Source organism: Ostrinia furnacalis, unplaced genomic scaffold (genome assembly GCF_004193835.3).
Source record: "Ostrinia furnacalis isolate ACB-3 unplaced genomic scaffold, ASM419383v2 OfSCF6011, whole genome shotgun sequence".
NCBI lineage: Eukaryota > Metazoa > Arthropoda > Insecta > Lepidoptera > Crambidae > Ostrinia > Ostrinia furnacalis.
In genome coordinates, this window is record NW_021136250.1 from 341,189 (window position 1) to 369,135 (window position 27,947).

A 27,947-nucleotide genomic window follows, 5' to 3' on the forward strand; every position below is an offset into this window, starting at 1 on the left:
AGCGGGAAAGCGTAACAGACAGACAGACAGACAGACAGACAGACAGAGTTACTTTCGCATTTATAATATTAGTTGGGATTCTATCTACATATTGCAAGCAAATTAAAATAATAACACAGCTTTAATATGCATACTATTTAAATTGGCGTGTTATTTTAATCAGCTGAATACTTGTATTTTTAGATTATATTTTTATTAATATAAGGTCTAGTTTATCACAGCGCCTACGCATAAATCATGGCGAGCTTAAAAAAAATAAATCATCCGATTTTAAAATGGCCGTAGTCGAGGCCGTAGTCAATCATTCATCGCAGCCTGTTCTGCCTCGGCAGCATTTGCGGCAACTCTCGGCTGGATTATTTACACATCCACGTTTATTTGTTCGGTCATACAGAGGGGTTTTTGCTATGAGCGCGTGTCAGTGGGTCAGTGGGACAGGACCACCCCCACCCCATCCGAAAGTAGTCACAAAGCCAGGCTTAATGCCAGCGCAATGCACAGGTTCTTTTAACTAACTAGCCAGTTAAGTGCATTTGCTTTCGCAAGTTGCTTAGTCGGGCAATAAATAGAAAATCTGCATAATCGTTCTTGTGATACTGCCCCGATGCCTTAAATACTGTATTTGCTTCGTAAGTGAATACCCCGATTGTTTATTGAAGCGTTTAGCTAACCGCAATTTAGGTCTAGGTTAATTAATGTGCTTTGCTGTAAATTACATTGTGTTAACTAACAATTTTACGTAACTAGCAGGTAAACAATGTAAATACACGAGATGGGTAATTGTTTAATGATTGTTTGCGTAAAACAAAGAATAGTTGATGTGGTATGGATTACTTTGGTACTTGATGGTGCCTTTTAGTGCCAGCAATAATAAAGGGGTTCGTGAGCACAATGCCTGACACCGACGAGGGTCAAAAGCAATTTAATTAGTCAAGTGTAGTTTAGCAGCACCAAATGAGGAGACGGCGGAGTGGAGACTTCTCGCAAACTTTAACAATGTCCTCTTGCGTTAGGCAACTTGTCGATACTCAGACATGCCCAAACAACTCTTACTGGCACGTTGTAACTTACCGAAATTCATTGGATTAATTATCACATGCTACCAATACGTTGTTAGGTAATTGAAATTAATGTAGCAATTAGTAGTCTTAATTTGCAATTTGGTTTTACCTGTAAAGCTCTATGAAGCAAAAAGGTAACTGAAAAGGCGAGTTAAGAGAAGCTAAGTTTTGGTAGAATATGACACTTGAAAAAGTTTACAAGACAGGGGGATCGATTAGGAAAAGTCTATGTAATATGTTATTTAGATAAAAACCGCATTCATCATTAATTATACAAATAATAGATAGGTTTATTTCCCGTGTTGGATCAACAACTGTTGAATGATCAATCATCCTTCAGATTCCATTCCAGATTAATGGCGCCCATTCACACCATCGATTACTGAATATAAACTAGAAATTATTGTTTAAAAATAAAATGTCCCACAATCTTTTAAAGTTACAATAAACATAACCGCAAACGAAAGATTAAACATCACTTGACGTCACTGAATGCAGAGTTCACTGCGGTTTCCCTTGGGTACAGTGGTCGGCATATCAGCTGAGATAACTTCAATTATGGCATGTATGACGTGGTGATAAGAGCCGTAAGTCACCTCCAATGTTACACCCGACACGTACCCTGTCTGTACCTGAAACTGTACGTGACGACCCAATGTTTGGAAGTGAGAGCGAGCAGGACTCCCAAAGGGATTAGGGATTACCCGGCTGTCCCTCGGGATTGCAAACTTTGTTCAGTGGAGGGTTTTAACTTTTCTTGTTGTTCTGAAATCGCTCATAATTACATGTTTTCAAAGTTTATTATACTTAAAATAAGAACACCGCACAGGCACAGCACGCGCATCTTTGTTTATTTTATGTTACTAATATTTTTATTTGATACGATTTTTTGCGACAATCCTGAACGGTTTAGTGCACATCACCGAACAAAGCAGACCCATTTAATTAAACTACGGGTTTCTGAGCACGAAGGGATATAAATAGTTAATTTTATCTGAACTAAGATAAACATCCACTGTTTAATACAATCCTGGGTAATGAAACGCCACTCAAGTAGCGTAGCGTCCTTTTCGTCGCTTCAATAACACTAACTTTAGACAAGTTTTGAAAGGGTTGACTGTTTTATACTGTTTCCAACAGATTGTAAGTGAATAAAGAAATGTAATTAGTTGGCAGTGAACAGAAAGTGTTTACGCCATCACAAACCGAGCCGGAGCGAAAAGTACCCAAGGGACGGTGGCAATTACTTAGCGACCAGTTACGATACAAGCTTTCCCTCCAAGAAGCCACTTCTATATTAACCATCCTTTCTATTGACTGGTATCACACAAAAACGACATCGATACATGTTATTTATTGAACGGGATTTGAGCTTTAAACACTGATTACACACTTTCAAAAACTCGTAGTAAATTGAAAGAAATGAAAACAGTTTTATAGAAATCACGAAATCGGGTTTAAAAATATTGACTCCACACGTGCAGTTACACAATACACTGAAACCTAATCCAGTTTGTTGCGATTGCATTCTTGACTATAACATCTACCAGAATTTCGGAATCAGCGTAAACAACATTGCTGTTTAAAATAAAAATATTGTACCTAACCTACCTACGTCACCATTTCAGAAGCGCAGTGGTATACAATACGATTCGAGGGAAGTGAGTACCAGAATTGCTCAATCGGCGAACAACAAATACTGATAGAAAGCAACGACCGTGCCATACGACCTAATTGATGTACTGTGTACAGAACGTAGCGAATTTGAACTGCTGCTCATCCAATTAAACTGACGTAAAACCAATCCCAAGAGCCGCTGCTACTAGCCTCCCCGTTTTATTTGTTAAAAGTTTGTTTAAACAACGCTCCTAGCTCAGCTCCCAGTTGTTACAGCTTTTAATTATTTTTATTGTAGGGAGCAAATTATTTTCAGACCAACGCTTGTGAACAAGGAACTTATTAATTTTGTCTAACATTATTAAAGCGAAAGTTTGTGCGGACGTATGTTTGTAACTACATTTCATGCTTGAACTACTGAACATTTGCGTTGATAGGGATAGGGATAAGGATAAGTAATCACATCACACATTTTATAAAAATGAAAGAAATATATGCCGTATTTCGTTATCTCAAACACCAGCTGTTATTAAATATAGGTAATCATACCTTACATGCAATGAACACAAAGGTATTCTCCTCCATAATTATTATGCATGGAAAATGCTGTAACCTCAGATCATAGATATGATCTGAGGCTGTAACAAACCCTTGGTCGAAGGGGGAGCCAGGCAATTGAAGAGAACTGATGAACTGAGCTGACTCAGCTGGGTACACAAATTATGTTTTACAATATTTGCTTTTGTGTTTGAAGACTGAAGGAATTACAAAATCCATCACGTCCACATAATTTTCTGCACCATCGACATCGAGTGCATATTAGATTGACAGCGATAAGTTAGTGTTGAGCAGTCGTTCTAGATTACAAACTACCTAATGGGTTCTTACATCGCACAGTTGGTTAGCTGGCAAGATTACCCGGGTAATTTTAAGCGGTAAGCGAGAGTACAATATAGGCATTTACAAGTGGCGAAGTTTCTTACTTTGTCATTGCAGAAACGATCGTGTGTCGATAATATTGTTGTGCGCTTCAGAAAGCGTATGGTGTAAAGTCACTTCGTTCGTTTCGCAAGGAGACTGTGTCGACATGTGTCGCTAATGAGGAAGATGAGTGTAATTATTTTATAATGNCATTGCCCCGCAGCTCTTGGGCAGAGCGTCCCGCGACTTACACGCGAACATTGTCCTTAAGTAAATTGCTTTCGTTGGCGAAACTGTGCTTTATTGCGCCGATGTGTTACGTGTAATGGCTTGCATTTACTTACAGTCGTGAACACATAAAGAATAGGTTCGTTTAATCATACCTTCTCGCACAGGTGTTTTAAATGAGCTTAAGGAAGAATAGTAAATTGTTTTTGATACAAGAGACTGTGGGCTGTATACGAGTAAACTCTCGCATCGCAGGTCAAAATTGGTATAATCGTAAGATTCTAATTCTGACGTATGGGCAGTTGGGCACAGACTGGTGTGGGTTGGAAGTTGCAGCAAATGAAGTCGCTTACATTGAGTTGAGTCACATTATACCATATTTTTCGGTATCAGATATTCTTCACACAAATAAGCTTTTTTTTAACATCACAATATGAAGAACTCAATAACTGTTAAAAATGGTGTCAGCCAAATCCGAAACTGATTTGTTAAAATTGTTACAGCTGCGAATAACTAAAACCGTCTGTGAAAAATCCAAAAAGATAATCTCATATTTAACGGTGTCGTGACGTGAAACGCGATGCGGCGTCAATGTGATACCGCGCTTTTCATCTCGGAACACGTTTTAAAGCGACTGCGAAAGAATCCGATATTACATATGTAAGGCCTCAGCCTCGANAAAGAGTAAATTAGATGCACTAACACCATAGCTTCCTTATGGTGGTTGAGCGTCATGTTCCACAACTTCAGCTTTATAATATTAGTATAGATTAAAATGAATTGGAAATGTGCTACTTACGGATAAAACATGTTCCCATGCACTTTCTTCGTAATTCCAGTAGCATTCCTATATGTTAGAACGGCACAAGACGGCAAAATTTAATTTTAAAGTGTCAATCTGACGGATATGTAAACAATGCGCGCGCCGGCCATTGACTAATTGCTCTAAAGTCAAAGTAGTGCGTTTTGGAGTAATTTATATGAATACACATTTACGCCCGTTGACGGTTTCTGGTTTGTTCCGTATTCTGAGTAACCAACAAAACCAACCATATCTATATATATAAAAGAAAGTCGTGTTACCACTTATAACTCAAGAACGGCTGAACCGATTTAGTTGAAAATTGTCAGGGAGGTAGTTTAGAGCCAGGAGAAGGACATAGGATACTTTTTATCCCGTTCGATATAAAAAAGTCTGCTTATTTATTGCCATTAAGGCGGAACAAAGTTCGCCGGGTCAGCTAGTTGGTTATAAAAATACGTTTGATGATTTTGTTTTGTATTGTATATTTATTAATAAAAACTTTTTATGTAATAAACACTTAAATAATTTCCAATTTATTTACATTTACAGTGAAAGTGTTACGTGTCCCTAATTAGTTGTCCATCCCTAGGTCAATAAATGTGTAGGTGGCAATGATTTATTTATTTTAAAAATATTGATCGCAACTAGCTAGTTTCTTTTCTGACCTTTAAATATTTAGAATACTAGCCAAATTACTTGTTATTAATAAGCACAAGCTTCAAAGCCTCGTGAAGATGTTTTTTTCGGACTGGAGAGACGGTCTTGTGTTTTAGTCATACTTATAACGTCCCTAATTAGTTGACCACGACTGTATAAAAGCGAAAGATCACTGACACAGTCATCACGAAATGCTAGTAGAAACTATGTACAAGTGCTAAGAGTCTCAAAGGACATCATCCATTTTGGTCCAAAATCAAAAGTGCCGGCCAAAAAATAAAAGTGCTGTATTCTGATAGAATACGTCCGCCTTAGCATTTATTACTATGGCACCAAAGCTGTAGCACCACTGTGCATCGTAGTATTTGAGTTCTAAAAATATATGAAACGACTGACTATGATCTCAAATACTACGACGTACAGTGGTGCTACAGCTTTGGTGTCATAGTAAAAAATGCTAAGGCGGACGTATTCTGTCAGAATACAGCACTTTTTTTTTATTGGCCGACACTTTTGATTTTGAACAAAAAATGTATGAATAGTCGATGACTTTTAGATCTCAAATACTCGACGCACAGTGGAGCTACGGCTTTGGTGCCATAGTAATACCTAAATGCTAAGGCAGACGTATTCTGTCAGAAAAAAGCACTTTTTTTTGTTGGCCGGCACTTTTGATTTTGGACCAAAAATATATGAAACGTGGATGATGTCCTTTTCCTTTTAGAACGTAGGTGCTCATTAAGACGGGATTTTACGAAGTTCCACCCTGCTACTTGATATTTGATGATTATCGAAAAGCTTCTTTTACAAAACTTAGACTTTCAGGTACCTGATTCAAAATAGTCAGACAACTTAATTTCAAAAGGGATAATAAGTGTGATGTTAAATAACTTTCCTTTATTTAAATGTACAAAAAAATTACGCAAAATTTCCTCGCAGGCTTACCACAAAAACGTCTTGTTACCGAATATTTAGGTTCGCGTTTTCACTTTTAAGATAAGCCTCTCAAACTGTATTTCATGAGATTAAGCCAGTGCAAGGCCTTTGTTTAATCTGTACCAGTTCCTGAACGAATCTGGCATAACATACCTTTCCGAGTGAAGCTCGCTTCCACCTTCGGCTTAATCATCACTTTCAATCAGGTGAATTGCAGGCTGAGAGCTTGCTCGTTGTGGATAAAAAAAATCAACAATATTAGTCACAATTATATTTCATAATTAAATATAATCTATTTTTTAGGTATAGCAACAAGAAACATAGGAATATTTCTGATGCAAGAGGAAAAACGCACTTCAGTTATGGTAGAATTAAAAGTAAACTAAGCTAAATTGAAAACCAATGTAATAGCAAAAATTAGGATCAGATTCTCACAACATTATTAAAGTGCTAAATGTTCAATGAAAACTGCATCAAAATCCTAACTACTGCTTTCAAAGACTCGTTAGTTTATAGTCACCATTTAAGTCGGTGCAGCTTTACTTTGTAAATGGCCGCCTTGAATTAGTCAGAACGGTCGTAACAGCGTACATTTCGGTAGTGCCAGGACGTAATAGTGTTTAATGTAACGTGACAGCCGCTCAGATGGCGCTAGCATTTTCCGGGCATAATCTCGGGTGCACGCTGTCCACTGCTGTCCTGCTACCTTAGGGCACGTTCTTGCATACGCCGGACTTAGCGTAGGGCATGCATTTAACATTCGCAATGTAATACACACTTATTTAAGTCATTATGTATTTTTAAATTTTTATACTCGTCATTTTATCCCTGAGGTACTGCACCAAATGCCGCCTACGTTCAGTCTGTATTGAAACTAAGCAGTTTCACGAACATTTAAGCTGGGTTGCACCTTCTTACTTTAACTTTGACAAACGTCAAATATCTGTCAAACACGATACAAAAACCAAAATTATCGTTATAGTTGATTCCGTGGAGGGTAGTTGAACGGGAAGCATGGTCGATCTGTTTTAATGGTTTCAATTTATTATTTAATGGACTTTAGTGTACAAATTTGGTGTTATTTTGTGTTCTAAAGTGCAGTGAAGTGATAAATTATAAAAAACATTGAAATACTTCGAATTTGAGCGCGCATCGAGTGTCGAGTGGGTTGTCGTATGAACAACCCGCTTTGGACCCGGTGGCATCTCGAAACCTGCTTACGGGCATACTTAACACCACGGAATCCATGAAAAATCAATAGAACTGAAACACCCACGTTCTATTGATAACTATGTCAATATTTTTCACTCGACATTGGCAGAAATAAACCTCCCAGAGAGGTTTGGTTGCCACAAATAAAAAAAAAATCGTTATAGTTACAGTCAAAGTTAGGTGGTGCAATTCAGCCTCCCTTTAAGCATTACGTTACATGTACTTGATCTAATCCTGTCTGCTTCGCGAATACAGAGCAAACTCACGCCCGTATTCCCAAACGATGCTTGCTTAAGTAAAGTAGCAAATCGAACGCACGGCGTTGAATAGAGCTCTGTGATTAGTTGTCCACGCGCACTGTGAGACCTCATAGTAATGTTTGTGAATAAGGATCCACAAACATTACTATGAGGTCTACTTTTACGCCCTGTCTAAAAACGAACACTTAGAACTTTGGAAAACAGTCCGTAAATGGCCCTATGACTATAAATTAATGTCATACGTTTGATTCCGTAGGTACTAAGCTGCATGTGCACGAAGCCTTAATATTCTGAATGCGAGAGTGGTCTGAGTAGTTTGTTTAATTTGTGAACATCGCTAGCTAGAGCTGTCTCGTGCTACGTAATTGCTTGAGTGTTAATTCTGATAACTGTCACTTAGTTCTTTGTATGACTAAGGGTGGGTTGCACCATCTTACTTTAACTGTGACAAATGTCAAAAATGTGTCATATCCATACAAAAAACACCGGTTATCGTAATAGTTACCGTTAAAGTTAGGTGGTGCAACTCAGCCTAAATAGACAGATTGATAATTATGGCTGTCTTACGGAAATACATTTTAAATTATTGTCCCTGTATGACTAAATATATTGAAATGGCTGTCTTACGGAAACACTTTTAAACTTAGATTTCTATACCCGTTGTAATAACTAACTACGAGTTATCTAGCTTGTTAATTAGCAATATATGAAAACAACACTAATGAGAATTGTTTAACCTCACAGAAAAAATAGCTTAGTAAGTATTCACAAATAAAACATTCTAATTGAATAAAACCCCAAAAGCAGAAAGCAAACCGTTCTAAATTATTTTAAAACCACTTCAGGGTGGCAAATGGGAATTATCAGTGTAATTTGATCGGCCAAAGTGCAGCGGGGGCGTGACCAGGAAACGTTTTGACACACGATTTATTACTGTCTGGCGAATGCAAAGGTATTGCGGGATTGCACATGCAGATTAGTTCTGACCCAGCGTAAAATGCTCCCTGATTTATTAAACTGAGGGTAAAATTAAGCTTGAGCACCCGCTCTATGTAGCCTCCAATCGGTTAAATGGAATTGCAGAACGATTTTCACATTCTAGTGTTGATTAAGCCATCTAATCCAAATTTACTCTAATTTGAAAATGTAATATCTTGTCACCAACCCCTACTCTTTCCATGGGTGTCGTCGGAGGCGACTTATGGACTAAACATCAAACAGAGAACGGGCAGCAGCGCTCTCTAAAAACATCAATCTTTTTAAACTGCGATCTCCAACCCGCCTGCCAAGCGTGGGGATTATGGCAAAACCCTCCACTATAGTGGAGGAGGCTCATAGTCTAGCAGTGGACTGTAAAGAGCTGATGATGGTGATGAATATATTAGACGCTTTTAATAATTCAATTATGTGAAACAAAGAGAAACATATGATTATTATTCGAGGATGATGTTAGATAATATTATATTTCAAGACGTTATACAACTTTATAAACGTAGATATTTTTTTTCATTTTGTGAAGCTATATTAATGTGATGAAAAAGGTAATTTGCGTTTTAAAGGCTTTTTTTATTTAGTTTATTTCTTTTACTTTAGCAAAATTATCTGCGACTTTGCACGTGCGACGCATAAAGCTCAGCGTATTGAAAACTTTATAGAAAATAACATTATTTAAGTTTTAATTAATCTCCAGACTTTCCAGAAACGGAAACTTACTGAAACTTTGATGTTTTAAAACGACATTTGATAACCCAGTATTTTATTGAATTAGAACTTTATTAGATTTCTGAGTATTACTAATTCTGGCGCATTTCAGAATAAAGATTGAGTCTTATCGTGGGCGTGATTTTCCTAAAGTAACTTTAAATCACGTTAACAAAATGAGCATGTACTCGTACGAGTAGAAGTTGACTTCGTTTAGTCAGTGTTCTTAAACATAAGATCGACTAAACGAAACATATTAATTACCTACAACCTTCGTGGAACGTTATCATACACCTCTACTCTTTTCACTCTCTCGCAAACGATAAAATGAGTATATGACACACATTATGAACTCAGTGAGCAATATGATCACCATGGCATCTTCTTCTTCTTCTTCTTCGTCGCTACACTCTTGCCAGAGTGGTCGTGGTCGTCACACCAGGTCCGGTGGCAAGTCTCACAATCCGTCGCCATTCCTCCCGCACTGCAGCCTTTCTTGTGTACTCGTGGAGTGGACCATTGAGTGCAGTTTTGATCTGGTCAGTCCAGCGCATGGGCGACCTGCCGCGCGCTCTTGTGCCCTCAACCTTCCCCTGCACGACAAGTCGTTCAACAGAAGCGACGTCTCCACGTGTTATATGGCCAAAGAAAGTGAGTATACGACTTTGGACGATGGAAGAAAGACGCTGTTTGACATCAAGCTCTTGGATGATCGAGACGTTGGTTCGGACCTCTGTCCAGGTTATGCCAAGCATCCTTCTTCAGCACCACATCTCTAGAGCGTCTATCTTCTTCTTCTCACTTTCTCTCAGAGTCCACGTCTCAGCACCGTAAAGAAATATGGGAAACACTAGTGCCCTGACAAGTCGCATTTTGGTGGCCTTTGTGATGTTTCTGTTTCTCCATATTTTTTTTTGAGCCGGTCCATGGCGGACCTGGTAATAGCCATACGCCGCTTGATCTCATCCGCACATCCACCACTGTTCGATATCAGTGCACCAAGGTAGACGTATGATTGGACGACGTCGCAGTTCGCAACTTTAATGACCTCCTGCGAGTTATTGTTAGCCAACCATCCATGGCATCATTAAGCAATTATTTGGTGAAGCCTATTTTACGTTAAAACCTGTGCTCTGATATTCTTTCGACTGTACTTAGAAGTATTTGACTATAGCAAAGACATACAGGAAAAGACGAAGAAAATGTACCTGGCTTCAAACCCTCGCATTTCACCTCTTTAATACTATTTCGCGGCCACTCAAACGGTACCGCGGCGTTTAGAGACAAAAGTTTCGTTGACGACATAACTTTAGCATCTCCCCTTCAGCTGTTAATGGACAAAGGAAAATAAAAATCAAACTTTTCGTCTAAAAATCGCGAACATAATCTGAGTGTTGACTTTGTTTGAAACTTTTAAGTTGGTCTCACCTTGAAAATTATTTAATTTATTCCTATTTCAGTCGGTGGTGATCATTTATTAAACTTCTTTCTTGTCTCACCGTTAGAATTAAGTATTAAAAAGAAGTAGAGTATCTATGGCACAGATAAAACTAGCTATATGATAATATTTTAATGTAAGAAAACTTAAATAAAACTTGACTAAAATAAGAAAAAATCAATCGTTACATAATCCACCCTAAAAACTTAAGCAGTTGGGATTGAAACCTCTTTAACACATTCGTTTTAAAACTAAAAGACTTACAAAGCAGCACTCAACCGCAAAGAACAGAAGGAAGCAGTGATTAGATGTACCCTAGTGCTATAATCAGTTTGGTTCAACTGCAGAAGGAATTCAATTGACCGGCCACACTCGTACTGGAACTTGCTAAGTGCAAACATTTTCAGGAATGTCCGACACTTTTTCACATTCATTGATTACGATACTTTCTGGTTTAATTTTCTTTGGCACGGTTTTTTTGTTCGGCAATGCTGTTTAGATTTATCAGAATTCATTTGACTTTCACGTATTAAAATATCTTTTTTCTCGTAGTACCTATTTCATTTTGACCAAGTTCTGGTAGCTTATGAACGTCAAAAAAGGTAGCCCTTATGAGGCTTTTTTCAAGTCTTCTTATCTTTTAGGCCTTACCAGCACTTCGAGACTTACAAACACAACAATTGCAAGTAGGTACGCCTAATGAGGGTTTTCGCGTATGAAAGATCCGCTAGATGGCGGGACGTGAATGTGAGGTCTGACTGCTGCGTGATTGGTGGATTTTGACATATCTGTCAATGTCATGTCAAAAATAAACAATCATGCAGCATTTGGACCTCGCGTCTACGTATTGCTATCTGGCGGATTTTTCATACGCGAAAACCCTCATTTCCCACAATAATTAAGTATTTAAATATCTATCAAACAAACATCTTAGCTCTGTCGCTCAGATAACCGAGCAACTGTCGAAAAGTTTTATCAGGTCGCTGGAGAATGGAACTTCCTATCAATAAATTACATTTCAAATTCTGATCAATACCCCCGCTGGCTTGGTATCACAAGAACAGAACGTAAACTCATTTTAATCACGTTCCCATAATTCAAATTGGTGTAATAAATCTTGAAATAAATATCTGTTTGATTATGTTAGGTTAGAAGGTATTAGCTTAGTAAATCTTGGCACGTGGTAGAAGTCTTATGGCCCTTTCCCACGGCAATTAGGTTCCTGCATTACTGATGGCCGAATACNACAAATATCTCGACAACACATCGCCGCTAAAGCGCCGCGCGAGCTGCCCGCTTGTTTCGAGAACGGGTCTGCGTTGCCCGCCCCGCTCCAGCGCCGCCGCCGCTCCCGCCCCGCTGCCCGCTAAGTTCGAGGCTGAGGCCTAAGGGAGGTGGTGCCATTGTGCGCGCCAGATAGTGCGGGATTGTACGGAACCAGGAAGCGCTGAACTCCGCTGAAGCATTATCTCGAGCCGCTCAGCTCTAGTGACCCAATTATTCTTACAACGCTTTAGATAAAAATAAATCTCTTATAACTTGAGTTCTATCACTATGTTACGTGGTTGAACCAATTTGCTGTATTTTACAGCCCGAAACAAATTTTATTATTAGTCTCTTTTATTCATTTATGTAACAATTTGACGAAATGTCTGCTAAAGTTAATATAACAAAAAAAAAAAAAAAAAAAAAAAAAAAAAAAAAAAAAAAAAAAAAAAAAAAAAAAAAAAAAAAAAAAAAAAAAAAGACAGACAGTATTGAACTACAAATTGGAATAAATAAAGATGGGCTTGGTAATAGTAAATATTTTACATTGTAAAGTCTTTTGTTTGTATTAGAGGCTCAAAGAGAAGCAATTTTACACAAAACTTAATGGACTAGTCATTAAAATTAAAACTCGGTCAATATTGTTCCAATAAAACTATCAAACAGCATTTTCGCTGTATAATCTCTACATAATATCGAAATTTATTATTTTAAGCTTTATTGCAGAACGTGCTCCGATCCGATCGACTTAATAATTTATGTAAAACATTTGCTGACTTAACTAATACTTAAATTATCCGAATATTTAGTGTCAGTGTGAGTAATTAATTAGTTTCAAGTGCTTAAATTGTGTCTTAATGAGGTCATTTAACAAAGAAATCTAAGGTAGATACATAAGTATGTGATTATTAACGACTCCATAATGTTTGCTAAGCGTTTATATTGATAATTCGCGACTAAGTTAAAAAGTAACGATTCAGCACAGCCACCGAATCGTTTGTTTATGTTTACATGCGCGCCTAAACGCGCCGCTGCCCGCCCACGGACAACGGGCGGGCGGGGTCATCGACCGCGCACCACCTATGTATCTATTTGTATGTATACTCTTGATTTCATCTCGCGCATACATAGATCGATCAGCAAACGCAGTTGAATTCGCGGTCTATACAACCCTATCAGCCAAATAATGTTCTTGTAATGTTAATTGGTTAATTTACAGCAAGAAAAACTTTCCTATTACTACAGCATTAAAACAGCGACTCGAGCTACCAAGAAGAAACTACTTAAACTTATCGTCAAGCTATCAAATAAAAACTGAGTGCGATTGCAATAAATAAGCAAGATTGAGAAACTCAGTAATGGCATGTTTATAAAACAGGACACAACGAAGAATTGATTGAACCGTACTTACGATTGATATCGCATTCATTAATAGCCGTTGAAAGTTCCTAGAAATGTGATAACAATGTTTTATTAACATTTACAAATGCAATAAATAATAACGTACTATTCATCTCCATTCAATAGCCTCTATCAAGACAAAGAAAAGAAACGCTATTATTTCCCTCTCCAGTTAAACAACGCTTCAAACCGTTTATTCGGTGGATTATGGGATCATAATTTTTAACAACATCGTTAAGCTGAAAACAGAATGTAGAAAGAAATAATGGAAGGCGTCTCAACGCCAAGTGACATCGCATTTGTGTGCAAACTTCATTATAAAGTTGCATAATGGTGCCGTTAGAGGTCTGGCTTGCTGTGCTGCCAAGATGAGTTCCTAAGACAGAAAAATTGCGTGAGTCAATAGCTTTATTATCATAAGCCGGTGACCGAGACGTCTGCGTCGTGTGCCGTCTCGGATTCTCATTCAGTGCATTTAATATGAGTGACAGTATCCGTTGTCACAGTCACTGTGGCTCATTGCCACTGCCCATTATAACTCGAGCTACCAACTGCCCGGCCCCTCAACTTCGTAATTAGTCCCCCGCCGCCAGTTTAATGGCCAGAGATTGCAGACCTGCATCTACGGCTTGAAGGTTCAATCTTGCAGCTTGACTAAGATGACTCACATGCAGTTTATTTAAGACGTCGACTCTACAATTTGTCAAGTGAGCTTTATATTCTCACTCGAATTTAGAATTTATGTTAAAGGACAGAATACACCTAGCATAATATCTTTTTCATTCGAATTGAACATTAAATCAGTCATCAAGTTGAATTGCGACAGATGCTCCATAAATCTCGACTGGAGACAAGCGAAACCCTCTGTAAACTAAACTTAGCGGCGAGCGGAAATTGACAAGATTGGTGGCAGTTGATGCGCGAAGAGAGATCGAAATTGACCGCTTATCAGAAATTAAAGCGGTACATGTATGTTGCAAGTACGAGTATTAGCGATACCGTTACCCATAAAAATACAAGGGAAAAAATGTGCTGGCAAGGATAGTAGGGGCGAGATCGTATCGTAGGTACAATAGATTAAAGATATCGCCGCTGGGTTGGAGTCTACCGCGTCATGCTCGACGGAGCGTGCCTGGCTTCCAAGGCTGTGTAACACGCTTTAGAGCCCGCCTCAATCTAAACAGCCCTGAGTAATAGATTTTTCTAACCACACAAGAGACTCCAGATGATTCGTTCTTCACGTGTTTTATGAGGTCAAAAGCTTTCGCTATTTACATTGGAAGCGAACTTTTTGCAGGCAGATAAAGAAGACCATAATGAGGCTTGAGATTCCGCAATCTCTAAAACACATAGCTCTTCAACTGTGAATAGAGTTTCTAATAGTTTAACTATTGAATAAGTTACATAAGTCCGAAGCAACAAAATGGATTCTACAGAAAACTGAGGAAATATTAAATTTTTAAGGTTTCCAACATAACCAGAATTGTTGCATTTTTACCAAAACGACCTTGCGCCTGTAGCATGCGTGCTCTTGACTCACTGAACGAAGGCTAGCACGCATTGGCCTAATTATTCGGCAGTTATGTTTTAAGCCTCGGAAAATTACCCTACATCGACCAATGTGTTTGCGTCAGCGTACAATCTTAGCTAACGCTTTAACAGCTTTTTTGAACTGGTCAGTGTAGAGAAACTTAATGAGAAAAAGTATGACCCAAATTAGTAGACCTGTTTAATCGGTCTAGCCTAGACTAGAGCTAGACTAATGTCTTCCTATAAAAATAACAGTCCTATCAGAGGTCTTCAGTTACGATGATGAATCGATGACCTCACACAAAACCTTTGTAGTGGGTGGTACATACATACTATAACAGGAAAATCAAGAAACACCACAAGACCACATAATAAATATTTTGCCTGTTGGGCACTCCACGTAAATTAAAGTAATAAATTATGATTTATTCATACGGTGCTCTGAATTAGGTCAAATATAGAAATGACGAGTGCATGGTTTATTTCAGAGAAACGCAGCAAACGATAGATTTCCTGCAACACAAAAATGAGTTGCGCGAAATGATTCATACTTTATCTTTGAGCTAATATGAGACGAATTCGACGAACCGAACTGTTGCAAATAATTCCAAGGTACAGACGACAGCACATTAAGCTAAACACTGTAGCATCTTATGTAGTTGTCATAAGTGCGATTTTGCATCTAAAATGTATAGTCAGATGTGCCTTCAAGCGGCTAATCCTCGTTGTGTATTTTGGCAGATTTGTGGAAAGCCAGTTGCTCGGACCGTGCAATGTCATTGCTCCTTGTAGCGTGCATTAAGCATTACCCATTCAGGGATTACGCGCGTCGGGCGCTGCTCGGGAGAGCCGGGACACAGGGGATGCCACTTCGCACGGGTGCCAGTTGCACTAACTGTTTGCTTCGGGCCATTTTGGAGATTTCGCTTGACTATAGCACTGTTCTTTGTTGCCGTTTAACGGCAAGTGCAGTTTGGAAACAATGTTTAAAAGGCTTGCTGTTTGCCAGTAATCCTGAGATAATAATATGTTTCATAATCGATATGGAGCAAGTCAAAGAACAATCAGTCAAAACTAATAAGGATCTACGGAATATCTACTACCTACGGAAATTATAATAATATTCATTTTAGAAATAAAGCGCAGAAACAAAGAAGGAGTAAAGGTACTGATTTTACTGTGAACATGAAACAGGTAAGGTGGGAATATTGATGTAGGTAAGTACATCATGAATACATAATGGTCAATAATAGCTTATTGTATCCTACTCTAGTATCTTGTATGTAAGTCGTGCAATTTTGTAATTATGGGGTTTAATAAAATGACGCGCATTACTGAGAAAATTTAATAGTGCGGCGGCAATCACGAGAAGTACTGAATCACGTCAGTTATTGTGAGGTTTTACGCTATTTTATTTTAAAGTAAACTGGTAAGTATGTAGTCATCAGAAGAAGAGTAAAAAGAAAATAACTTTATTTTAACAAAGATAAGAGGTTATACAATCAACATTTATACAGATAACATTAGAACAGCGGTTATTTTGGCTTAGTTGAGCAAATTCTGTGTCATGATTATCACAGTGTCATTGAAATTACTATTTCCTGTCACACGGTTCTGTATAACAGTTTTATCTCCAAAAGCTTTAGCGTGTACGACTGCTAACCGCACCGGACATTATATTTGTTCTCTTTTTATTTAAAGTATCAACGAATAAATTAATTTAACATTATGATGAAACCCCCGAACAAGAGATGAATATTTTTATATTGATCCACAGCGTTTTTTCCATCAACATAACATTTACGTGAGATATGGACTTGCTTGCCTTTCTTGGCGCCCAAGTAACATTGAAATAATTGAAGTATCGCCGTAACAGCGTGCGAAACAGGCGTTTATGGATAGTGCTGTTATATAACATTACACCGCGAGACAATGACACGATACAGTACGGAGCTGTGCAGGCGCATCGCAGTAACATCCAATTCTCATTGCATCCGTAGTAATTGCCTCCGAGCTAGATGCTGACTGAGTCACGAACGAACACGACAAAAAGTACACATTAATTAAAGACATAAAGGCAATTCTGTTATATGAACTGGTGTTTTAACGAGGATTCGTTAAGACTTTTAGACCCAAGTCATGGTGGAAGCAAGTGTTCACCATTCTGGTAAATCATCTTGCTTTTATGTGCCATTATCTTGATCGATTTCATATCGCCTATCGTATGTGGTCAGAATTACTGGTTCTGCAACGTAGCTAAATAAAAAATTGACTTAGTTTCATACTGATGAAAGTCGTAGTGAGTCATACGCGTCATCTCAAACGCTATGTGTTTACCGCGGCACAATACCTCTGAAATAGTGAAAATCAGAATAATTTGCACAATTTAAGAGGTTATTTACCAACAAATACATTTCATTATTCGCCTTTCCAATAAAAGTTTAACGGCACCTAGTCCTAGACACCAGATTACAATAATTAATATCAAAATTGTAGCTCTACGATGCCATCGGCATGCTTGCGTTGAAAAAGGGTTTCAAAGAGCGAACTTTCTTTGAAGTCCTTTCAGCCAAATCGTTTGAATTCTTTCTTTTACGAAATGATAAAGTAAAACATGTTGGAAGTCAAGGAACCGTTCAGTGCTACTAAGATATTTTAATTGGAAACATTTTTTCGTGGCCGAATCAACGATTCAACTCCAGCGTTCATATCAGAAAGTTATTTTACAAAAATATCTAAATAGGTAGATACTTCTTAAACGGATCGTTAAAAAGTTATGGCAGCTATATTGGGCTACTTCTTCCATAAAGATTTTACGACTGAGCCTGTACAGATTGATGTCGACTTGAAATGATTGCTCGGCTTATTGTTAACTTGAGATTGTGAAAATTCGTACAGTCGTCAGATTTCGTAACAATAATGCAATTGGGTTAAGTTTTCTGTTTCTGTCAGTTCGTAATTAATCGACTTTGGCGAAATAAAATCTAGATCAGCCAGGCTGAACTCAAAGTGTCTCGACTCAATAATAAGGCGCGCCTATCGAGTATAAATCATGTTGGTCCATTTTAGGAGTGACATTTATGGGTGGTTAATCTTTCAACGGCGAGGCTGTTCCGGCGATGGTTCCTCGTCTGTCACCGGGTCGCATGCGCGCGCGCCTGGTGTTTATAACCCGCACACGTCACACGTCACTGTGGTCGTGACCTCGCCGGTTCAACGAACGCTCCGTCAGCCCGTCACCGTCACTGGTCACACTCGCTCCTCGGTTGCGAAGCGTCAACTTACGCGTGAGATACTCATTTATGATTGGACTGTCACAGCCGGCAGTTAAATTAGTTACGATAGGGACAACAAACACTATTTTTAAAGCACTTCGGATTCGCCTTTTGAAAGTTTTGTGTGCTTCAATAAACTCGGATGTTTCAAGAATTTTAACAGCATTTCCTGGATCTTTTAATAGCCGCCAGAGAGAAAATAGATCTTCGGCCGGACATCAAGTTCGCCAAGCAAACAAAAAAAAAATGTTACTGACTAAACATTATCATGAGCCAAAACAGCAATCAACTGTGTAGGTTTTTTGTTTGGGATAATACCATAGTATTAAGGTCCATACACCATACACGGCAAAAAATCCCCTACTTTGTATTGTATCAAGCTCGAGATATGCCAAGATTAGACTTTAACTACCAGCCAATAAGCGGTTCGACAAGTTTACCAGTAATAACTTAGTCATTCATTAGCAATGGCCGATTTTTCACGTCGTGATGATGAAATATTACTGTCGATCGTTCCTACCTACTTTAATAAATTGCCTACTATGTCGTTGCCGTCCATTCTGCCATTACGAGTCGTTCCAAAGATTTATTTTTTATTCAACGTTATATTGCCTCGTTTCTTTTTACCGAAGTGATTCATAATAATAAGTACAAACGCGAACGGAACTTAACGCATAACAAATGAATTACGAACGATTGTTATTAGCTATCTTCATTGTTAACATGTCAGTTTGGCGTTAATCAAAGTTTTTAGCTGTTAATTTAATTAACTTGTAATTCGGTAGTACTGTGTAAAACAATCGTTTTGATTATTTGGACAACAACATTAAACTGTAAACATAATACCCAATGTAATTCCGTCAAAAGTTTACTGCATTCTGTTTGTCTATTAGTCTAGGAAACCTAACTGATTTTAAATCCCTAAAAATAAATACGTAATTGGTATTCCGTCGAGTAGATAATAAATGTCACGCCCCTCGTGTTTGCAAACCCAAAGGATGCAGATAGATATTCAAAGTGGGCACTTCCTCCCGGATTAACTCTGGTAATGACAAGCAACGTGGATGTGATGTTGCTTTGCATAGTATGAATTTAAATGAGGGGATTATTTAATTTTAGAAAACTATTACTGTTCAGGCACACATGCTTTCAATGAGCACGGTACGATTGCGCGGGACCTATTTAAATCTGCCGCCAACTCCGTCCCGCCAAAACTTACACGGCGAGCGCGCGCGACTACCAGCAGCGCCGCGCTCCACGACGGCAAACGAACGAAAACTATGCAACGCGCTCTCTCGCGTCTGGGCCGGCTCCGCGAGTGCCACGCTTATTGTGTGCTCCAACGGAAATGTGAAATTTGGTGACTTTTTGGAAATGTTTTGTGTGTGAGGCCTCCACAGTACTTTGCTTGAAGTTAGTGACTCAAGTGAACCACCGAAGACACCGGGCGAAGCCCTAACTACCGGCCGGCGGCGTCCTACAGAGTACCTACCAGCAGCGCGGCGGCAGACAAGGTACCTGTTCGATTGTTGCTGTGTTTTGTTGATTGTGTTGTGCCTGGACGACACTGGGAAACTCATATTCGCTATCGAAGTAGTTAACAATTACTGATATTTATTTATGAACTATGGTTATCATTAACATCACTGCACGTACTAGCATCTTCTTAAGCACACTGGCATAGCTTTAAGTAAACACAAGTTCAATTTCAAATTAATTGTAAAACGAAGTTGTGTATTGTGTATTGGATTCTTCTTCTGTGTTTTAGATCCGCCTCATCCTCAGCTAAAGTCCTTACCAATACGCCTGCTGACGACACAGCTGTCAATGGCAAGTATGCATGGACAATATTGTGCATAATGAACCCCAATCGATGCCAGCATTGTAAGTTGAGTATTATGGTCATAGGACTGTTGCAGTGGTGTATTCTAAATAATTACTAATACATACACAACAAAATGCGCGGATAATAGCATTTCAAAAAAGCAACTGCCCAAGGCTCATTTTATGACGTTTAAGTCTCTCAAGTAGACTCAAAGCATAAAGCTTGGATCGGCTTGACGCCGCAAAAACACTTCTGAACAGCCTTCTGTTTTGGGCTAAGATAATATTGGAAACCGTCTAATAAGTAGGTAGGTACGTCATAAAATCTATTCAGACTTATCTAGTTACTAGAGGATACACTGAGAAACCATTTTGACTCCTTGGTAAATGACTAACATCATGAACTCAAGGTTCCAATGGGCAAACCGGAAATTGGCAATTTCGTTGACTTCCGTGCAAAAAGGTAAAATACACTCAAATCAACTGACATTCTCAAGAATGAAAAGATCGTATCCAAATAGACGCCAGCATCGTTGGTTCTGTACCATACTATACAATAATTACTGTCCAGCTTTAATAAGGACAGACGTCAAACTAACTAGGTTACGAAACAAGAAAACTAAACTTGGGAAACACGTTAAGCTAAATTTTGGAATAAAACCGTAGAAAATAAATAATGTTAGTTGGATTCCTATTTTTTTTAATACGCACCGAGTAATTTTTTTGATAAAGAGACACTCGCTTTCGGACCATAACCGTATTAATGAGGATGAGATTTAAATTTCATTACCTACATTATTTTTTAGTTTCAAAGAAGAACGGTCATTTGTGACCCAGGCCCGACAGAAACGAGACATACCTCAGTTTTTTTGTCATGTCCTAATTAGTTAAATTATATATTTTTTATATTCGAAATCTATGTATAACACCAAAATATTACCCTTTGTTTTTGTTCAGGCGTTATACAAAAACTAATGGGTCATTCCATCGTTTCGGGTGTTACGTTCGTACACACATATTCAACAATTTCATGTATTTTGAAATAGTATTTTAATAATGTTAGTGCCTTAATCTGTCCGTTTTTAGTTGTTTTATCTAAATAATAAAGTTTGTACAGCTTAGAATGTAGGATAATGAAAATATGCGTCGAAAAGTGTGCGTTTCGGGCGTTACGAGATTTTGCCTCTATGTTCTGACTGTTGCTGCATTTACTCGAAATTTAGCGAATTTTCTTAAGGAATCATACCTAAAACTTACAGGACTTCTAAAGTATGAGATAAATAGGCATTTTGTATTCGTTTTTGTATAACGCCTGAACAAAAACAAAGGGTAATATTTTGGTGTTATACATAGATTTCGAATATAAAAAATATATAATTTAACTAATTAAGACATGACAAAAAAACTGAGGTATGTCTCGTTTCTGTCGGGTCTGGGTTTTTTTTGTATGGGGCGTGACCGTTCTTCTTTCATTAGGTAATAAAAATAATGGAAATAGGCGTACGCCACGTTGAAAATTTCGTCGAATACGAGAAAGCATAGCGTAAACATTGCGTGCGCAGTAAACGGGCGCTAAAAAACAATATTTTTGCAATAGGCAGTAGAACATAATAATGAAGACGTGTATTGGTAGGGAGTTCATTTAATCTAGCTCTATCAAGAGCTAAACTGCTCTTTAATGTTGTTGTTTGAAAAAATCAAATTAAACCAAAGAAAATAAGCACGAAAGGAACAATAAATACTGAAACCAAACTTTACCAAACATTCTGAATAAAAATAATTTTCAGCTGGTGAACTCAAATGTACCTACCAGAACTAAAAGGAAATAAACAAGATACGTCTTTTTTGAAGCGTTTCTATTTATTTAGCCTTCGATGATAATAAGGCGTGTACTGCTGACACATCATGTCCAAAATTACAAATCTTTTTTACGACTTGTATTATTAATTCGTTAAGATTTTTTTTCTTAATCTCAATGCTTCAAAAATACGCCTCTAGGTAATGTGCAAATCATAGGCAGCTTTCGAGTGCTCGTTTTATAAAAGTAGGTGGGTTGACGAGTGAGTAAGGCGTCAGATTTATCGTGACTCAGAATTTCGGAACAGGTTTTAGCACCGCAAAGTCGAATATATCGGGCAAGACAGCGCGGAGCTGAGTGAGTTTTAATGCGTGGAGCGATAGGACACCACGGCAAGCTAACACTGTGGGGTCTTAAGTACTTCTAATAGATGCTATTTTCCAACAAAAATGTGTTGTCTGATGTGCTGTCAACTATACAGTACAAAATGAGCATAAATTGGTTCAATAAAAAATGATCTCTACAAGCAGACAAAAAAAAATATTAATTGTTAGTCTGTGGCTAAAGTCTGATGGTTTGACTGATTTAATGAAAGTTACAAAATATTTTTATGGACCTATCAAATCTTGAATCTATCCTTGTCATAAAACAGTTTAGCTGATTCCTAATTATTGGGTTTAGTTCTACACAGTTGCCTTTCTCATTAATTTGGCAATGTTGATCTAGCTGGATGAACTTACATCAGAGATTATACCTACATTTTTACTGCAAACTCACCTTTTTAACTTACGTAAGATGCCACAGTGTTTACTTTTATGTGCTGTTGTTTGTAAGTTACATGTCGTCATAATTTATTATTAAAACTGGATGACTAAATTTAAGTGATTTCTCCTGAATATGAATTACATCATAAAATATTTTACCTCTTTCATATTATTATAAAACAATTATCCTGTTGTGTAGCGCTCTCTGAAAAACATCAATATTTTAAACTGCGATCTCCAACCCGCCTGCCAAGCGTGGGGATTATGGCAATACCCTCCACTATAGTGAAGGAGGCTCATAGTCCAGCAGTGGACTGTAAAGGGCTGTTTATGATGATCCTGTTGTAGTTATTTCCAATTTTTTATTTCAATATTTCATTGTAATAATCTTCTTGTTTTGCGCACATAATAGAGGATTAAAGGCAAAACAAACAAACCTATGATTTTTTTTAGTTTTCTCTTATTTTATTTATTTATTATCATACTAGCTTTCCGCCCGCGGCTTCGCCCGCGTGGAATTTTTACTGTCACAAAAACTTTATCAAAAACCGGGATAAAAACTATCCTATGTCCTTTCCCGGGACTCAAACTATCTCTATGCCAAATTTCATCAAAATCGGTTCAGTGGTTTAGGCGTGAAAGAGAGACAGACAGACAGTTACTTTCGCATTTATAATATTAGTATAGATATTTAGCTGTTACATCTTTGATTTAAGTAGTCTAGTGTCTTAAATCCTCTTGAGGTTTGTCCAGACACTATTGTTTTATATATGTTACGGTTAATGTGATAAATTGAAAATTATTTAATAACCGGGGTCATTCCATGACAAATGTTACCGAGGGTTAAAAACTAAATATGTTCTTTTCGCATTAAATCTGATTAATTTTGAAAGTAAACATTCCAAATTATAATGTGCAACAAAAATAATCTGCAAGAAACAAGTAATTTTTAAGTTATTAGTCTTCAAAGTCAATACTTAAGTCAACTGTCTGAATGATCATTTTCTCTCTAATTATTGGTAATACGATTAAAAAAAAACTATCAATCTGTGAAACGTTTTGCCACTATATGATTTGAGGGTATTTATCATAGTATTGTTAGATAGCGTCATAGTCCCAAAAAAATTGATAATCATCAAGTTTTAAGTGTGTTTTCTTGTTACTTCGGCGATGTAACACCCGAAACAAAAAAACAGGTATTTGTTTTATTATTGTACCTTACACATGGATTAGGATAACAATATTTGGTAAAAGTAAGGTCATGGTAGTAATGATTTCAAATACTAACTAATATCTGAGCATGATACTAATTNAATGACCTCATATTAATCACATTTACCAAATCATGCGGTAATTATTCATAATAACCGGCGATTATTCATAATTTTCACATTTATCACTTTGACCGTAATCTATATATATATAAAAATGAAACCCGTTTCGCGTTGTCACGGCATCACGTGTGAACGGCTGAACCGATTTCGATAATTCTTTTTTTTTAATGTTTGTGGAAGTCCAAGGATGGTTCTTACGGAAAAAAATATTAAGAAAATCTCTACGCTAAGGCGGTACGAAGTTCGCCGGGTCAGCTAGTATACAAATAAAATAAATGTTTTAGTGTGTACATATAAGCATTCTTTGATATTATACCATTTACTCGGCATTTGATTTTTTTTATTTAATGATGATAAACAACTTTTTTGACAAAATAATCGGATTAGCCTCTAGCCCGGCAATACACTTATTTATTCATGTTGTATTAATTGACTGATAAGAGCACAGAAAACCCTATTAATTACTTAGTAAACGATTTCAATATTAAATTGAGTCTGTGATTAAGGAAATATAACCACAATCAATCTGTTAATGAATGGCTACGATAATTTAATGAAGTCGCTATTTACCTCTACGATTAGGTAATTGTTTATGTAGTTCATTAAATCAAAAGTTATTTTCTGTCTGTTGCAGTACTAGTAGTGTGGAATACTGGCTATGGTTTTTTTTTCAGCTAGACAACAAAATAGCAACAGCTTGAATAAGTTTTTTATATGGGACAGGAGGCAAATGAGAATTAACAAATTTAGTGATTTTGTTTACAATCTGTTTTTGTTTTATTTACAATAGAATTTTCAAGGGCTTCATGATATAGATTTTGATAAAAGCATAGATTAATCATATCTTAGTTATAGTAAGAAAGAATAGTGAGAAGTGAGTGAATTTAAGTTGATAGTTGAGACTAGGCTGGGCTTTATTAATCTAAGGATATTTTTATGAAAATTATTTTACTAATAACTTTCTCAGCTTCATAAAATATAACTTAATTAGATTTACCTAAATACTTATGTCTCCCAATTATTAAATTACATGTTATTTTACATTTATTAGAGAAGTAGTAGTAGCAATGTCAGTTGTGTTTGACCAAACCAAGATTTCTATTTCAGCTTAGATCACAAATAAAAAATATGTCTTCATTTGAAACTAGATGACAATCAGTGCATTAAAAGGAAAGGCTAAAAGATTTCTTAAATTAAATTATGCTCATTATTTCTGTGTACTTGAATTTTAAATAGCTCTCAGCTAATTTGGACATGGTCAATATCTCTTGCCTCTAGCTAGAGTGAATGAATATGATCTTGAAATTAAAAGCTGACTACTGTGTGTATCAAATTACAAAACAGGCCTGTGTTGTGACTAGTGCTGAAATCTGGTATTACTGTAGACATTGAAAGGAAGTCATAGCCCTACTCAATTTCACAATATTTACTGATCTTGATAAATCAAATTAAACTTTATTTTACACATGAAATTCAATATCATAGAGAGCTTATTTCATACTGAACAAAATACCTAATGAGAACGAGCCAAATCGACACCTTTTATTTATTGTCAGTGGTGACTGGTGAGCAGGCACTAAGTGTAAAATATACAAAGGATGTTACTTACCACTTTCAATATACGGCAGAGCAAGAAGTAAGAAAACTATGTATCCAATTTCACTGAACATTGTCGCTTCCAAACACACACTTTTTGTATTACTAAGTCATTGCACATAGAATACAGCTGATTTTCAAACCACACAAAACCTTTGTCTGTTTTCGACAGAAACGCATGCGCGAACAAACAATATTTTTTATTTACAATACAATAATTTATTATTTCGACACACTTAGCACGAATTCAAAGAACAACTTAGTCACTTCAATCATTTACACTGAATCCGAAACAAATTACCAACTTATGAATCGTTTCCTTCTCGAGTGGTGTGAACCGATCAATCCACACAGCAACATCCATTAAACTCAAACAAAGAACTAACGAATACACAAGCTTTATTAATGCAACATGTTTATCGTTTTTAAGATACTATTCTTATCCTAATTAATTAAAATTAAACTAAGTTTCTCAACGTCCCTACAACCTGACATATTGGAAATGATTTTCCACAGACTAAAGTTTTTTTTTTTAATGACGAGACCAACAAAGAAATACAGATACACTCTCTGTATGTCATAGACAATAACAAAATCGTTACTTTTTTGTTGTTATCAGTGTAACGTTATTTTACAAATAGTTTAATATAGCCTGACCAGGAACATAAAAACCCTCGCCATGTTGCGGAAAACTAATGGTACTAATTTCTTTTAATGGCAACAGTAACTGAAAACTTCATTGACATGTCACCTTGCATGTCAGTCTATTGTTGTCAAAGTGTAAACAAACTTTATTTTAAATGTTTGCAATTGATTTTGTGAATTAAATTGCTAAAATATTTTTATAGTCGTGAAAGAAAAGTGGTTCACGATGTGTTAATGTATTTGTCGAAGAGAAATACTAAGGGTTCGGACAATATTTTCACTGAATAATGTTTCCGACAAAGGTTGTCAAATTGACTGACATGTTTATCGTATAGTACAGTCCACTATAAAAATTAGCTGTAGTCTGTTTCAACTACNAACTCCCGTTCCCGTGGGAATTTTGCAATATCCTGTTGTAACTAAGCTTTAAGTTTACTAAGGTACCTGCATGCCAAATTTCAAGCGTCTAACTTAAGCAGTTTAGATTTTTTATACAAAAGGATTTTCCCGCTAATTCCCGTGCCCGTGGGAATTCCTAAGTATCCTATAACCTGCCCAGGAGTACGAAGAATAATTGTACCAAGTTTCGTTAAAATCCGTCAAGTAGTTTTTGTTTCTATAAGGAACATACAGACAGACAGACAGACAGACAGACAGAAAGACAGACAGACAGACAGACAGACAAAAATTTTACTGATTGCATTTTTGGCATCAGTATCGATCACTAATCACCCCCTGATAGTTATTTTGAAAATATATTTCATGTACAGAATTGACCTCTCTACAGATTTATTATAAGTATAGATGATGATAATGTCATTTTATTCTATACAGTCTAAACAAATAAAACTAAAAATGCTTCCGTCTGCATGTGTGAATACTAAAATGCAGAATAAATTACGAAATTAAGAAAATTATAAAACAAGTTCTTTTTTTATCAAAATCGATTTTGCTAGATTATTAGTGATTTTGTAGAAAGGAACAATTAGACTAGGTACTTCTGTAAAAAAAAACAATGTGACCCTAGTACTAACCGCTGTCACTACACGTGTTTTTCTGGATCTATTCGTAATCAGTGGGCTTAGTGCGACTTTACACAATCGGCATCCGCTAGCGACTGCGTAAAAAATGACATACATTAAATGTATGATGATTGTACAGAGTCCCTAGCAGATACTTTCAAGAACTAAAAATCTTTAACTTTATAGATCTTTTTAAAATAATGATTCTTAGTTATATTACTCCAAAACTATAAAATTTCGGATTTTTTTAATATCACGTGAGATTTGGGGGTGGGGGAGGGGGTCAGGCAAAATCTCACCAAATCTCACCAAGGGGGGCGGGGGGGTTGAAAAATAGCCAAAATTGTCTCACGTAATTTATGGACGCCCCCTTATAGATAGATTCCTACGACAATGGGGCGGTGTGGAAAGGGTTGTATTTTTGTTTAGTCTCTACTCAATGCCATCAGCGTATTCACTCCACTACTGCAGGAACCTACTAGCTGCTAAGATTTAAGTTATGCCTGTACCAATATAGTCAGTTAGTCGGACAGTGCAGGACCAGTCGTTATGGAAATCTTTGGGGGAAGCCTGTTGGAAAGGCCTCCCTCCTTTGTTCTGCAGTAGACGTCATTTGGCTGAAACGGAGAACGGAATGTTAATAAAACAATGTTATG

At 37.1% G+C, this 27,947-nt stretch overlaps 1 protein-coding gene across 2 annotated transcripts in view; it reads right to left on the minus strand.

Moving 5' to 3' along the window:
• Positions 1-26,130, minus strand: part of kuz (zinc-dependent metalloprotease kuz) — a 68,698-nt gene extending 42,568 nt beyond the window's left edge. For both annotated transcript variants that reach the window (XM_028317043.1, XM_028317044.1), the window contains exon 1: positions 25,638-26,130. In XM_028317043.1, the coding sequence (XP_028172844.1) occupies positions 25,638-25,698 (61 nt within the window). In that variant the 5' untranslated portion in view covers positions 25,699-26,130. The remainder of the gene's footprint in view (positions 1-25,637) is intronic.
• Between the last annotated feature and the right edge of the window lie 1,817 nt (positions 26,131-27,947).